The following is a 17,056-nucleotide window of genomic DNA, read 5'->3' on the forward strand; positions in this document are numbered from 1 at the left end:
GGACATCGGCTCTACTGCATAAAATTTTTATGGGAAGTTAAATGAAAGAATATAGAGAAAGCAAGTTGTTTTCTTTCCACTTGCTTTGTTCTTGTATGGCAACAGTAAGGTTGCCACACAACCACACAAGACCATTTTTGTATTCTGACACAAAGCGGACACTCAGTCAAAGCTAAGTGAAGGGCTGACATTGCCATAAGCTGCTCTTTGTTACCATCAGTGTGAATTTGCGTTACATTCTTTGTTTAGTATCTTTTGCAATTTTGTAAACTTGAATAGTGATTTGATAAGACATGAAGCTCTTTTTTCCTCATTGTAATTTACATTATTTTAACGTAGTCAGTGGAGCTATTGCATATAGGATTATGGAGAATCATTAATGTAACTTAAACATTTTCCCCACAAATATTTCAGTAGCAGGGGTATCATAGTTTGCTGTTACCAAATATGAAGTGTATGAAATGACTGGTTAATATTTTTTCAAGCAGATTACTTATGGGTAAACAGCTCTCTTTCCAGCCAAGGGACATCACAGTTGCTGTTTCTGAAAACTGTAACCCACTAGGAATGAGACAAGGAAAAGGACAGATGAGGAATTATGATTAAAGGAAAGGGTGGTCTTTTCCTCAATGTGGGGGAAAAGTTGAGGTGGGAAGTGAAATACGTGATTCAATACTATCATTCAGAACAATTGAAAATAGGATAATGTGTCAAACCCCATGGAAACACAAAACTCAGTTTTTTAAAAAAATTATTTGCTTTTAACTAAATAACTTTCTTAAGGAATGAAAATTCTTTAAGTTACATTCTTTATGTCCTTTAGATTGAAAGTACAGCAGAATATTGGCGTTTCAGTCTGTTGAATCAGTTGTCAGAGGCATAGGAAAATAATAGTAATGATTTACTTTCTTGGGAGACTAAAGTTCAAAGCAGAATCAGATTATTACTATTATGGTACAGGTTTAATCCTGTTTTCCTTGGGAGGGAGGATGTTTTTGAATATGTAGCTTTAAGCCTTGTAACTAGTGATAAAAATATTAATTGCCAGGCTGGGCAACATGGAGAAACTCCATCTTTACTAAAAATAGAAAAATTATCTGGACATGGTGGTGCATGCCTGTAGTCTTAGCTACTCTGGAGGCTAAGGTGGGAGGATCAACTGAGCCAGTGATGCAGAGGTTGCAGTGAGCTGAGATTGCACCATGTCACTGCACTCCGGCCTGGGCCACAGAGCAAGACGTTGTCTAAAATATATGTATGTGTATATATATATGAATTGGTCTTAATGTTTTACACACATCAGAAATTTATCTGGAATGCTAGTAAGTCCGTGAGGCCTTGAGAGAGAGGAGGTAGAGTTAGCAATTTAGGGAAGGATTCACAAAGACAGATGAAGTGTTTCTCGTGTTTGCCCCTTCTTCTCTCTCATAAACAGATTGGGAAGCACCTTTTACATTTGGTCATTGTCCCTTAAAGTTGTGCAAGCTTCATCATCCTATTAAAAATTTCCCTGGTCACATTGAAGAGATACTTGCTTTATTCCTTATGGACATTTCATTTAGTTGAATCAAGTCAAGTTTAGAAAAAGTAGTCTACCCCTAAATAAAAAGAAGCGTAATATAGCAGTTTGGTGTGGCACAAATGAATGCATTTTCCTAGGGCTATTATCAGTTTATCTTTATTTCAATCCAACAGATCTTTTAGCACTGTGTATCTATTTTTGAAAGACAGATGAAAAGATTCTGATTGGGATATGAGAGAGTGTTTATTGAGTTCTTGTTACGTGCAAAGAGCCAAGCTGGGTTTGTATATATTGTCACATTTAATTTTAACAGCAATTCACTGTGTTAGGTAGTGTTTTATGAAAGAGGAAATTAAGATTGGCGGTGGTGAAGTAACTTGCCCAAGGTCAGAAGTTACTAAGGATTGGGCAGTATTCTAAAACTGAGGTTTATCTGATTCCTGGGACAGAACTTTTAGTCATTATTCTCTATTGAGTTTCCAGGTAGACAGAGAGATGCTTTGTTATAGTCAGTCTTATATTTATTCCAGTGTCTGCCTTATCTTGTAATAAATTGTTATGTGAGCAGATATTTCTGATTTTACAAATGTATTGTGTCCTGGATTAACTTTGTTCATTGCAAAAAGGATAAAATTGATCTGGGATATAAAAATCTGCTATGTATACATACAGAATAATCTATACTTAAGTTATTGCAGATGTGATGTGCCTTTTTTTTAAAAAAAAAGTCTTGATTTTTTGTATTTATAAGAAAACTTGACAATAGGAGCAAAATTGAATTGGAAGATTCTTTTATAAAATTTCATGCCAAAGTTTGTCCATAAAGATTGAAGGAGATGCATTTAACTCATTAAATCACATATGGAAGAACTCTACCATGTAAAACTCAGTAATTTTATTCACATGGATGAATTTTTGAGTGGGCAATTAAATATTTTTTAATATCTCTAAAAATTATGTGCACAGACTTCTTTTGTCCTAACAGTCCTATGAGATAGATACTCTAATATTGTCTCCTGATTTACAGACCAGGAAATGGAAGCTCAGAGAGGTAAAGGAGTTGCTAGGGTCCCAGAAGTCATGGCAGCAGAATGGTATTCTAACCTGTGCAGTTTGGCCCCAGAATCCAGCCTCTGAACTACAGCTGTGTTCTTAACTCTAACTATGGCATATTGCCATGGCAGACCTTGTAGAGAACTTTCTTTTTTTGAACTTTTAAAAATTTTTATTGAAAATTATGGAGTTTTTTGAGATGGGGTCTCACTTTGCCAGTCAGGCTGGAGTCCAGTGGTGTGATCATGGCTCCCTGCAGCCTTGACCTCCTTGACTCAGGTGATCCTCCCACTTCAGCCTCCCGAGTAGCTGGGAGTACAGGTGCACACCACCACGGTCAGCTAATTTTTGTATTTTTTTGTAGAGACAGGTCTCGTCATGTTGCCCAGGCTGGTCTTGAACTCCTGGGCTCAAGCGATCTGCTGGTTTGGCTTTCCAAAGTGATAGGATTTCAGGCATGAGCCACTGCGCCTGGCTGAACTTTTTTTAAAAAAAAGAAATGCAGTTTTTATTTTTTCCCACTGAGGTACGTGGAAAAAAAGTTAACATGTAATGAGGCACATAATTCACTGGGGTGAAATTAAGTCATTTGTTCCGGGTATGCTAGTCCCAGATGTTAACAGAATTCTGAATTTTGGGTCACTTTTATATGAAAGAGAAAGGCTTTCATATATGAAAGTATGACTAGAATCCTGGAATTTTATGAAATAGATAATCACTTCCCTATTTTGCGCAACTTGTTTCTACACTCAGCATTATTACAGAATCTAAATTAATAGATTTATTTCACATTTGTCTTATCCAGTGCTGTTACCATATTTTAATGTTAGTCATTTGATAGGAAGAATGATCCGATTTTTCTTTATTAGTTATGAAGTAATTTCTGTAAGCAAGAGCTTTTAAAAAGCATTGTTTTGCAAACATATTAAACGGCATGCATAAAGATCATTTTTGTCTGAGGATAAATATCTCATTATAAAAATAATTACACATATGTAATAAATATTAAAACAGTGTAGAAATGTGTAAAATAGAAAGTGGAAGTACCATTTATTTCACTCTCAGATACAACACTAAATTTTCCTGTTGTTAAGGTAGCTGAAGTAGTTTTTTAAATCTCTTTTATGAACCCATTTGTACATATAAATCTATTTACATATTTTTAAAACATGAACTTTAAATTTAACATGTGTTAAAACTTTGAATTTAACATGTGTTATTTCTGTAGCTACTCATTGAGGTATCTGCACAAGTATCTTCGCTCAGAACCAGTGCCTCTTTCCCCATCACCATTGTTGTATTGCCTCTTCTAGTTCCTTGGCCACACTTTTGAAGTACGGAACCAGATGCTGAGCTAAGCTGGACCAAATTCTCTTTCATGATAATTTGGAGTTAAGATTGAGATAATACAGGCGTATGTGTTTGTATATGAGGGGGATGTCTGGGAGACAGAGACAGACAGCAACACCTAAATTTTGAGACACATTTTTGCCTTTGCATTCAACGGAATACCTCTATTCTTTAATAAATTTTCCTGTTATTAAGGTAGCTGAAGTAGTTTTTTATCCTTTGTAATAAAAAAACTCTATTTGATAAAGTCTGTACTCAAAAAGATATATTTATAGACCATAGCACCTTAAATTTAGAAGGATATTTAGAGATAATTTTTACTATTTACTACTACTATTATCTTTTCGACTTATTTACAGTTTTACTTTACTGCTTTACTTATTTCTTATGTTTAGAAACCACATAAATCTTTCTCCAAATGAAATTTAATGCAGTAACCCAATAATATAAAAGTGTTCAGAGGGCTGGGAGAAGCATGGACCTTCATGTATTCTGCCTTGCATGTGTATGAGGAGGTGGGGATGGGTCCATAGGAACCTAAAGAGTAGATGTTCTCAAGCAGGGACAGTTTTACCCCTTAGAGGGCATGTTTAGCTATATCTGGGGACATGTTTGGTTGTCACAATTAGGGAGTGTTACTGGCATCAAGTGGGTAGAGGTAAGGGGTACTATTAAACGTAACGCACAGGACCGCTCCCCTCCATTAAGTGCATTCAACAGACAAGCCACGGCAAAAGCCCAAGCCTGACTACTTAGGCTGGTAAAGATGCAACAAGCCACTTGTAGGTTTAGCTAGTTGATTACTTATGTAGACAGCAAAAAGAAGGAAAAGCTAAAAGTACCAGCTCCCCATGGTCTTCGTATCTCAGGTGACACTGAAAGGAAAAGGGCCAAATGACTGCATTGAGAGTTGTGGAATACCCTGTTTTGGAAGAGCCAGCAGAAGAGAGAGAGGTAGAAAGCCCCACGCCTCCTCACAAATGGGAAGTGATGAGACACTGCCTCATGACAGCTTCCCATCCTCTCTTGTTCCCAGAGTATCACAAGGCATTGAGCCAACACTCAGATTAACTGAGGTTCATGTCCTTATCATTGTAGCCTGTGAGGATACTTGCAGAGTCTCCAGAGCACTTGGTGGAGCCAGTAGCCTACACCTACACACACAGCAAAGAATTAGCTAGTCAAGAATGTCAGTAGTTAAAATGGAGAGACTAAACTGTCTCTCCATTTTAGCACTGTTCAACAGCAATGTAATGCCATACATATATGTAATTTAACATTTTCTATTAGCCACATTGAAAAGAAACGTGATATCAACTTAATGTTTCATGTAACTCAATGTATCTCAAGTATTATTTCAACATGTAATATGTCTAAAACATTATTAGTGACAATTTTAACATTATTTTCAACTAAGTCTCTGATATCTGATGTATATTTTATACTTAAAGCATGTCTCAATTCTAACGTTTTCATGATCAATACTTGATCTGCATTTGGGTTTCATAAAATTTGTAGTTGAAAAACTAGATTTACATACCTGAGGTGTCCTAAATATATTAAACATTTACCAATAATTGAATCAACTATCAATTTTTAAATTTAACTATGACTTTTTTTTTTTTTTGAAATGGCATCTCAAAGGGCCAAATGACTGCATTGAGAGTTGTTGTTCCTAATTTATATGTGAAAAACGTTTTCTACATGATTAATTAATTTATCCTGTTGGTGCTTCTTGAACGTGTAGATTGGGGTCTTCTATTAGTTCTAGGAAAATCTTTGGCATTAGCTCTGTAAATACATACGTATATATGTGTGTATGTATATATGTATATATATTTTTAGTTTCAGTTTTTTTCTTTTCTTCTAAGACTAATTGCAGCATGTTAGGCCTTTTAGTTTCCATCTTTTATCCATTCTACTCTCTTTTTCCTCTGTATACTTCAATATTTCAGTCTTGGAAATACTGGTTGTCATATTTTCCAGTTCAGTAATTTTCTCTTTAGCTGTTTCTAATTGCAGTCAGACCCTCTATAAAGCTTTTAAAATACTAGTTTTATATAATGTAAAAATCAACTTATTGAGTTCAAAGTAATGAAATAAAGTGAATCAATTTTGAGTATACATTTTAATGAGGTTTGACAAATGTGTATACCCATATAATCACTACTCTAATCAAGATAATAGAACAGTTTTGTTTACTCCAAAAAGTTGTCTGGTGCCCATCTGCAGTCAATTTTTCTTTTTGTCAGCCATCCCCAGTCAACAATGATCTATTTTCTGACATTATAGATTAATACTCTGTTCTAGAAATATGTTCTTGTGTGCCTGGCTTCTTTTGCTCATCATGTTTTGAAGTTTTGGAGATTTCATCCCTGTTGTATGAAGCAAAAGCTTGTTTCTTTTTATTGCTGAGTAGTATTCTGTTGTATGACTGTGCTACAGTTTGCTTCAGATTTTTTTCAATGTTTGACTATTACAAATAAACATACACTCACTCACATGCAAGTCTTTTGTATGGACACATGGATTTTTGGTTTATTTGTTTCCTTTTGAGTAAATACTTAAGACTAAGTTTGTATGCTAGGACATACAGTAGTGTATATTTAGCTGTAGAAGGAACTGCTAAACCGATTTCCAGAATGGTTAAAACATTCGTTTGTAATGCCCACAAGTAGTGTATGAGAGTTCCAGTTTAGAATCTCCTCATTAACACTTGGTATTGCTAGTCTTTTTAGTTTGTATTTTTCTGTTGACTAATAATGTTGAGCATCTTTTCATGGGCTTATTAGTAATTTACATATCTTCTTTTGTGAAATGCCCTAGTCTCTTGCTCATTTTTCAAGTTGATTGATTTATAGAAGTTCTTTCTCTAATTTAGAAGAGTTCTTTATCTTACATATGTGTTGCAAATATTTTCTTCTAGATTGTGTTTTGCCTTTTCATGTTCTTAATGGTGACTTTTGAAGAACAGAAGCTCTTAATTTTGATAAAATACAGTTTATTGGTATTTTCTTTTAAGGCTTAAGTTTCTTTTTCTCCTAAGAAATCTTTATATCCCAAGGTCATGAAGATTTTTCTTTCATGTTTTCTTTAACACATTTTATTGTTTTAGCTTTTATGTTAAGTCTGTAGTCCACTTTGAGTTAATGTGTTTGTGCGGTGTGAGGTAAGAGTTATTTTGTGTGTGTGTGTGTGTTTTTTTTTTTCTATATAGAGAATCTGTTGTTTCAGCATGATTTATTGAATAGGCTATTTTTCCACCATTGAGTTACTGTGCTTCCTTTGTTGAAAAGTCGTTGACTCCCTATATGTTGGTTTATTTATGAACTGTCTTCTGTTCCATTGGTCTACATACCCAAGTCTAAATAACATAGTTTTTCAATTAGAAATTATGCTTCATAACACAAAGCAGCTAGTTTAACTTGCAACTCCAATAATTGCACAAGTCCTATTGTATCTATATCTATTCTTATTCCAGTCCTGCACTGTCTTGATTACTAGAGCTTTATAATAAATCTTGAAATAAGGTAGTGTGAGTCCTTCAACTTTTTAGTTCTACAATTTCCCACTTGATTATATATACCACAGAGTATATCTGTGTTTCACTTCTTAAGACCATACTTTCCTTTAATTCTTTGCATTTATTTTCTTTAAGTCCTTGAACTTTTTTATAATTGGTGCTTTGAGGTCTTTGCTAACTAACCCTAACACATCTGGGCTATCCTGGGTGTGATTTTTAGTGATTTTTTTTTTTCTTGACCAGATCACATTTTTCTTTATATATAATGTTTAATTTACATTTTTTATTCAATAGTGGACATGGTAATCACTCTGTGATATTTACTAACTTCCTCTGAAGAATTTTATTTATTTGTTTATTTTTTTGAGACGGAGTCTAACTTTCTGCCCAGGCTGGAGTGCAGTGGCACGATCTCAGCTTACTGCAAGCTCTGCCTCCCGGGTTCATGCCATTCTCCTGCCTCAGCCTCCAGAGTAGCTGGGACTACAGGCATCCGCTACGACGCCCGGCTTATTTTTTTGTATTTTTTTTAGTAGAGACGGGATTTCACCGTGTTAGCCAGGATGGTCTCAATCTCCTGACTCCGTGATCTGCCCGCCTGAGCCTCCCAAAGTGCTGGGATTACAGGCGTGAGCCACCATGCCCGGCCCCCTCTGAAGAATTTTTATTCTTGTTTTAGCAGATCACTTTATTGCTGGTTTAAAATCAACCTTAACTTATGGAGGTTTGGTTTTAAGCTTTGTTAGTGCGGATCTGTGGAAAGCCGAAGATGTTTCTTTAAGATTGTTTCTTCTGCAGACCTAGTTTTTTCTCAGTTTTGGGCTTTATAAAGTATTATGTATCTAGACTAGGGCTTATTCTAGGGCACGGGTTCTCAAATGTTTATTCTTTTTTTGCATTCTTAAAAATTATTGAGCATTCCACAGAGCTTGTATGTGGGTCATGCATATTGTATTAGATACTAAAACAAAGAAGTTTAAAAAATTATTTCATTTAGCAAATAACAAACTTACTGCGTGTTAGCATGCATAACATTTTTTGAAAAATTGTTTTCCAAAACAAAAAATAGGTCCCAAGAGTGGAATCATTTTACATTTATGCAAATGTTGTTAATATTTGACTTAATTGAAGATAGCAGGATTCTCCTATCTGCTTGTGTGTGCAGTCTTTTCTGATAGGCTTTTTGGGGTCGAAATATCTGAAGAAGATCTATATTTATAGTTAGAAAAGGGAAGAGTATATCAGTAACCTTTCCAATAATTGTGGATATTCTTCTCTGATTCCACATTCAAAGTGGTAGTTTTGAACTACCATTCAAAATGGTAGTTTCTTAGTGGCTAGCTGCAACGTGGAATCTGAAACCATGTCAGATAACCTTTTGCGCTCTGTAACATCACAATCCATTGGTTGTCTTACACATGGAAAGCATCTTTGCCTCTGTACCTACGTATGATTTTGTAATGATTTCCATTTGTCGTATCAAAAATAGTCGTTTCCTAAGTGAGGCCTAACTTGTTAACGTGCTGTATTATACTATATAAAATAATTACATTTGTTATTTTATATCCATGTCAGCAGAAAAGTCTATGAATTTGTGAGCGCTTTATATGTACTTTCTAATTCTTCACAGAGGATATTAAAAAAAAAATCTAATGATCAATATTTAAGAAAATATAGTACTTTTACTGCTTCGTCAGGGGCATTCTAATGTGAAATCCTCCTTTTTTTTTTACTGCGTATATGTTTTATAGTGAAGAATGTAATAATCACTAATAGATGTTGATGGCACTGCCTTGATTTGTGTTATTTTAGTTTTGTAAGACAGGGTTTCACATTGTCATCCAAGTTGGAATGCAGTGGTGTGATCATGGCTCACTGTAGCCTTCACCTCCTGAGGCTCAAACCATCCTCTCACTTCAGCCCCACGAAGAGCTGGAGCCACAGGTGCGTGCCACCATGCGAGGCTCATTTGTTTACTTTTTGAAAAGACCAGGTCTCCCTATGTTGCCCAGGCTGGTCTTAAACTCCTAGCTCAAGCAATTCTTCCACCTCAGCCTCCCAAAGTACTGCAACTATAGGCATGAGCCACCATGCTCAGCTTGTGTTATCAGTAGTTTTATCCTCTGTTGCTTTTGTACCATCAGTGCAAATGTTAATAAAATGAAACAAGGGAATAATATCTTAATGTTATTATAAAAATAGTTTTGACCTTGTAGACCCTCTGCTCTCTGTTCTAGGTCATGGTGCTTATTCATAACTAACACTGGTGCTAAGGTGCGCCAGGTGTGTTAACAAGGTGGTTTTAGGTTCTCTATACTTTCTCAAGGCCAGAATTCCAATTTCTTTCAGCACTGCTCTTTCTCTAGCACCTTGCGACCTCTGCTCACTCTGTTGTGCTCTCAGTCCTTAGCAGCTATTACCAGATAAGCCTCAGGGGTTTTGTCCTGCACAGGTACAGCCCACCTCAGCCATGTGATCCCTGGAGACTCCTTCACAGACATCTGGGGCCTGCTATCTGCACAGATCCCTCTTCTCTAGTTTCCCGTCCTACAGATTCCAGCCAGTTCTTCTGCCCTGAGTTTGGATTTCTGTCTTCTCAGTTCAGTGTAACCACCATGTTCTGCTTTGACTCCTGTTGTGTTTATGTGGTGGGTAAATTGTTTTAGGCAGAGAGTTGGGTGATTATGGTACCCATCTTGCGAGTTTCTCTTCTTTCAGGGATCACAGTTTACAACTGCAGCTGGTTACTGCCTGCAATTAGTTGCTTCATCTATTTTGTCCAGTTTCATAATGTTTATGTCAGAGAGGGAAAGCTAGTCTGATACCAGTTATTCCATTATGGCTGGAAACTAAAGTTTCGTTTAAAATTTTTATTGTTATATTTTTATTTCTAAAAATTCTGTTTAATTCTTTTATAAATTTGCCTCATTATTTTTTATAGTTTCGTCTTTTTTAGATCTTTCAGCTTGTCTTTTAGTAAACGCAATAAGCATGGTTCTTTTTGTAATACGTGTCTTGTACCTCTGATACCTGAAGTTTTTATGGGTCTGTTCTTGAGTTGTCTATTTTTGCTAGTTGTAGCTTTTGCATTTTAGGTTATTTATGTGCCTCATTATCTTGGCTATACACTGGACATTTTACCAACTATTTATTTATAGGAGTTACTGCCAATCTGGGACCACCTTAAATCAAGCCTTAATTCAAGGCTTGAGATACCCTAGGCACACAAAGTTTCCAACCAGAGCTATAATTCTGTACTAGGACCATTTCACATCCACTTTGTCCTCATCCTAAGGTATCACCCTTGTTTCGTGGGGAACAGTCTCATTATAGTCCTTACTTTTGGGGGGGCTCTGGGCTTTTATTGCTCTTCCCCTTATTCCATGAGACATTGAAATGACATATTTTATTTTTCTTGATCAATAATTGCCTTCAGAACAATGACAGCTTCCATACATGTTTACCCTCTGGATGTCCTTTGCTTTTCAGCTTTCAGCTGGTAATTCTTGAACTGTCTTGTTAGCTCATAGATGATTTTAGAAGTTGTGTTTTTGTTTTTGTTTCAAATCTAGTTCTGTTCATTGTTTACAGCCTAAGGGATGATTTAAATAAGCTACTCTGCCATTACTGGAAACAGAAAATTGTGCCATTTAAATTCTAATTTAAATTCAGTGAGCCATTCTATATAGGATAGCACTGGTTACTTAATTTTCTTTTTTTTTTCCTTTTTTTTTTTTTTTTTGAGACGGAGTCTCGCTCTGTTGCCCAGGCTGGAGTGCAGTGGCGCAATCTCGGCTCACTACAGGCTCCACCTCCCAGGGTCACACCATTCTCCTGCCTCAGCCTCCCGAGTAGCTGGGACTACAGGCACCCGCCGCCATGCCCGGTTAATTTTTTGTGTTTTTAGTAGAGATGGGGTTTCACCTTGTTAGCCAGGATGGTCTGGATCTCCTGACCTCGTGATCCTCCCACCTCAGCCTCCCAAAGTGCTGGGATTACAGGCGTGAGCCACCATGCCCGGCCTTGAGTTTTCATATTTACCGTTAGTGGTAAATCAATTTCAGATAGTTTGAAAAATAAAATACATTAGCTTGACTACTTTTATGCTATAATAAGTAACGTGTATTTTGGATGAAAAGATAAGTTTTCAAAAAATCTATAATGTATAAATATATACTGTATTATTACTGTATAATATATGCTGTAGCATACTATATATGCTATGTATACTGTATAATATAATGGCATATCTTATGTCATTATATAATATTATACCATTTTAATATACATGTTTGTGTAGAAGAAATTGAGTGTGCATAAACACAAGGATCTATCATATATTCCAGTTTATAAAAATAGTTTACCTCTTAAAGCTCATGTGTATTGGTAAAGAGTCTTATACATTGAAGGCTATACTATAGTTAAAATTTAGTCCTTTGATATTTTTCTATAAAATTAAAAATTTTCTTTGCTTAAAAAAATTCAAGGAACTTGGTCCTTTATGTAATTCCATTTTTGAAACTCAATTTAATAAGTGTATATCTGTGTACTCTTAAAGAGTTAGATGCTGATAATTTTAGAGTAAAAACTTAGTAAAACATCTTTTGATAATTCACTCTAAAAAGCTTGCTACATTTTTAGCTTGGAAAACTCACATTGTCCCTATGTCTTCTGTCTTTTAAAATCAGTTAATAATGCCTGCAGTTGAACATAATTTATTATAATAGCACTTTATAATTTTCTAGGAATTTAACAGAATGAGTCTTTGTATGAATGTAGAAATATTTTGTTTTTATTTGCAATAATTAAAATTATGCAAATGCTTAACTTTAATAGTTTTAAAGGATGAAATTAAACAACATAGCTAAAATAATACATGCTGAATTTGGCTCCCCGTGGCTAAATGCCTGTACCAGAAATGGGAAAATCGTGTGTCCTCCTTGCCATAGCTCATTTGAAAATGGTGTTTGAATTTTGTGACCCTACCTTAGTTTTAACCGTCTTGCTATGCCAGCTGCTACATTTTCTCCGCCCCTCTTACCTGGAAAGGAGATAAATAGAGTGAGATGCATTTGTAAAGCAATTAGAAACCACCTGCTCTCTGGAATTTGAGGTTTGATAATGTCCCAGTGGTTAAAGATAGTATAGGGGCCTTGTGAATGGCCATAGCGCCCTTGAATTTATGTACTGAATGCTACTCAGATTTTAGTTTCCTTCTTTTTCTTTCAGACCTTACTTTGTACATTGTTGGTGTATTTTGGGAAATTTGCTTCAGGTATTTGTGCTACTTTTTAAAAATAATATGACACTATATCATCAAGTAATGTGCTACTTTTTAAGAAAAATCTGTTTTATATTAGTGTGCTATCAATGCATACTGATTTTACAAGATGAATTTCTAATTTTGTTTTGTGTTAATGGTCACATTTTTTTATTCTCTTTGATGGCTCAGAGTGTTGAAAACAAATTTTGAAGCATCCAGAATTGAGTCTTAGATGCCACCACTTTGAGTACAGTGTGGCATTCTTGAAAGCTGTTGTTACCTTTGCCTCATGTATGTGCCATTCTTCTGGTATTAGGAAATAGTCCCACATAAATCCCCATAGAGAACAGTGTGAAGGATCAGATTTGAAGGCACTTTAGAAAGAAATTCTATTTGAGAAATTGCTTGGGGAATATTATAGTTTGGGACATTTAAGAATGTATCTGACAACTTTCAGTGCTGCTGGTCTCAACTTTTAGTTTTGTTTGTTCTTTTTAAAGAGTTAAGATAAATGAAAACCTTTCTATTATTATTTTTTCCATTTTGATTCAGAGGGTGGGAGAATAAGAGATTCTATTTGAAGCAGCTCTTTTTTTATTTTTACTTTTTGAAGATTTTAGATCTTAATGCTTCAAGTCTTTGGCTATAACTTTAAAAGCATTATCAGAGATTTGACACTGCTCCTAAAATATATAGAGATCACCTTATCAAGTTTAGCCCCTTTATTTTAAAAGTCGTGAGAACTGAGGCCCACAGAATTTCTTGTGTGCCCTGGCTCAGTGCTTCTCAAATTGTCTGTGGTAGATGGGTTTTCTTTTTTCCCCAATGCATGACAGACCAATAATTTTGTAAAATATAAATAAAAAGAAGTACCGGAGAAGGTAATTTTGAAACAACAGACATACTTCTAAATACCTTCAGTTTCTGTTCTTATCTCATTGTAGATGGATTATAAACAGTTCTGGGAATGGAATTTTGTATAATATGCTTTGTATAGCATAGACCTGGGAATGGAACTTTGTATAATATGCTTTGTATAGCATAGACCACATTTATAGTGCTGCCCAAGGTCAGGGTTCAGCAAATGTGGTCCATAGGCCAAACCCAGCCTATCTCTTGTATGGCTTGCAAGGTAAGAATTGTTTATATGTTTTTTAATTTTTTTAATCAAAAGAAGAATAATATTTTATAAATTATATAAGATTTAAGTTTCAAAGTCCTTAAGTAAGATTTTATTGGAAGGTAGCCATGCTTATTCATTTAAATTTTATTGGAATGCAGCCATGCTTATTGATTTAAATATTAATCTGTGGCTGCTTTCGCACTATAATGGTAAAGTCGAGGGAGGATGAGGACCCTTGAACAATGCAGGGGTTAGGACTATTGAACAACGTGCAGTTTAAAATTCGAATGTAACTTTCTCCCGCAAAACTAATAGCCTACTATTGACCAGAAGCCTTATTGATAACATAAACAGTCAATTAACACATATTTGCTATGTTATATGTATTATATGTTGTATTCTTACAGTAAAGCAAGCTAGAGAAAAGAAAACATTTTTAAGAAAATCACAAGGAAGAGAAAATGTGTTTGCTATTCATTAAGTGGAAGTGGATCTCCATAAAGATCTTCATCCTCATCATCTTCACACTGAGTAGGCTGAGAAGGAGGATGAGGAGTGGTTGTTCTTGCTATCTCAGGGATGGCAGAGACAGGTACACTCAGTGTAACTTTTTCAGACTGAAAAAAGTCTGCATATATGTGGACTCATGCAGTTCAAACTTGTATTATTCAAGGGTCAGCTATAGTTGAGACAGAGACCAAATAGTCCATAAAGACTAAAATATTTACTATCAGGCCTACTACAGAAAAAGTTAGCTGACCCCTGCCCTAGAGCAAAGCATGGAATTAGTCGTCACTGGTAGAGTTAAGAGTACACATTTTAAAATGTGCTTTAAATATTATGGTGAGCTGATGGGGATTGTCAAACTCCCTGCCCAGCACCTTTGCATACCACTTTATGTTCTGATTCAGTCCTCTTGGCAATCTTGTAACCTCTTATGAAAGTTGGGTAAGTTTAGACCCCTGCTGATCTAATGAGGGGTTAGATACCTTACTTATCCTAAAAGTCTTAACTTTACTGAGTTTTAAATTTTTAATTCATATGTGATGAATTAAATATGGTTAACTATTTTCTGATGTGAATTTTATCATCAGCATCTAGTTTAGAAAATTCAGCTGCTTCTTTCCTGTTGCTGCATTACTTTGCTATAGATGTGTCTGTGTTCAGGTCTAATTAAAGAGATAGGCATGACTTAAACATATTTAGAAAACATCTATTTCAAGTAAATGTTTACTTATTTTAATGTCACCTAAAGTACAACAAAACTACAACTAAACTGTAATGACAGATTTCTATTGCAAAATAGGCAAGATATGATAGTTAAAATACTGGTTATAAAAAGAAGGATTGAGGTTTTAGGAGACTTTGGAGAAACAGTGAGACTTCCACTATTTTACTTCTAGCACTCAATAAAACTGTAAAATGAAAGCTCCCATCATACAATTGTCAAACTCAGATAAAAATATTCCTTTACTTCTTGTTTAAAGCAGGTTCTGAAGTTCCTGAAGTATGCCGTTAAACTCTGCTTTTCATAGTAGCTATTATTTCTTCTGTTTTCTTCCCTTTTGCATGTGATCACTCAGCAACTAAATAAAGATATAGTTATCAGCTTGCATTTGATACTTGAGTCTGCTTTATTATAAAGACCCTTTATAAGCCAAATCTTCACATTAGAATTTCTTCCTGGAATTAAAAAAAAATGTTGTTAAATAGCTATATCCATTGTGATGAAAGAGTACACTTTGATATTGTGGCACTCGCTGTTTTATTCTACTGACTCTTGAATCAGTTTATAAACATCTGAAAACAATTATGTTCATTGTTTGCATTTGCATAGAAAATAATACAGAAAGTCGTTGTAAGATCTCACTGCATCTTCTCAAGCCATAGCCGGTTTTTATTGTCCCCAGTCTGAAACTCCCCAAGATGTAATGTCTGAGATGCACAGGCTCACCTTCCTAGCAGTTGTGTCCTGGTTCTGGATAAGGCTGTTGTTTGTCCATTATAACAAAGCCATTGATTTTATGGCTAATGCCTTCAAGGAAAAGGAAGAGCTTTGTAAACAGAAGGACTTATTGCTTGGTAATGTATGAGTATTACCTTCCAAAGATTGCTAAAGAATGTGTGTGCTTTAGCATGGAACTGTCATGAATGAATGAAAATTTGGGACTCATCAACGGTAGTGGCTCATAACTTACAATTGAATTTTACTTACTGGAACAACTTTTTAATACATTCATTTATTTAATCATTGTTTGGGTAGAATTACAGCAACAGTCTCCTCCTCTCATGCCCTCTCCACCCTCCATACGTATACACACCACATACCAGATGTGGCTGATAAATGTTTTGGATTAATATATCTGGATTTTACTTAAACAGTGATTTTCTCTTTTGTAGGAACCTCCATATTTAACAATTCCCAGTAGCTACTTTTTACCCAATATGGCAGGCATTACATTCATGCCTTAGGATATATTATAGTGATTGAGTTTCTGTTTCTAAACATTTTTGATGGAAAGAATGAGTATAGGAGGCAGTTCCTTTTTGCAGTTCCTCTCCAGGGGACCAGGGTTACACGCATTACTATGTCTGTTAAACTTCTGGAAGCAAGTCAGTATGTTATGGTGAGTTTCATGTGCAAGTGGTGAGCCACTAAAAGGCTTGCACAGTATTATAACTATTCTGAGGAGAGGAAGCGTTTGGAAATTCAGCAGTAAGGCAGCGGCAGCAACAAGCAGCCACAGTGGTAGTAAAGAGAGGGCAGGTTCACAGTTAGCATATTTCACAGCGTGAGCCAGCGAGCACATAGCTTCCCATACTGCTGCTTGAAGGAGGCAAACCAAAACTCTACATTGCAAGATTTTTCTAGTTTCGTGTTTATGATGTTAAGTTATGTGATAATACTGTGCCATAAGTTGCCAACTTCATTTTACTCTGGAGAGGCTCTTTTGCTGCAGTGCTTTTTTTCTTTTCTTTTTTTTCTTGAAAAAGAAAAAAATTGTGCAATGTATGTTTATGCCTACACCATGCCGAGACGACACTTACCAGTAAATAATCTCTGTATCCCAGAGGTAAGATATTGTTTCTGCTTTCCCTGCACAGTGCTGCTGCAGCACGGAGCTGATCCAAACATTCGGAACACTGATGGGAAATCAGCCCTGGACCTGGCAGATCCTTCAGCCAAAGCTGTCCTTACAGGTAAGAACACAGAGAGCTACC

General features: G+C 35.5%; 1 protein-coding gene across 2 annotated transcripts in view; it reads left to right on the forward strand.

Moving 5' to 3' along the window:
• TNKS (tankyrase) overlaps positions 1 to 17,056 on the forward strand; it is a 227,929-nt gene that overhangs the window by 45,186 nt on the left and 165,687 nt on the right. For both annotated transcript variants that reach the window (XM_050801078.1, XM_050801079.1), the window contains exon 3: positions 16,940 to 17,035. In XM_050801078.1, coding sequence (XP_050657035.1) covers positions 16,940 to 17,035 — 96 coding nt within the window. The remainder of the gene's footprint in view (positions 1 to 16,939; positions 17,036 to 17,056) is intronic.

Source organism: Macaca thibetana, chromosome 8 (assembly GCF_024542745.1).
Source record: "Macaca thibetana thibetana isolate TM-01 chromosome 8, ASM2454274v1, whole genome shotgun sequence".
Taxonomy (NCBI): Eukaryota; Metazoa; Chordata; class Mammalia; order Primates; family Cercopithecidae; genus Macaca; species Macaca thibetana.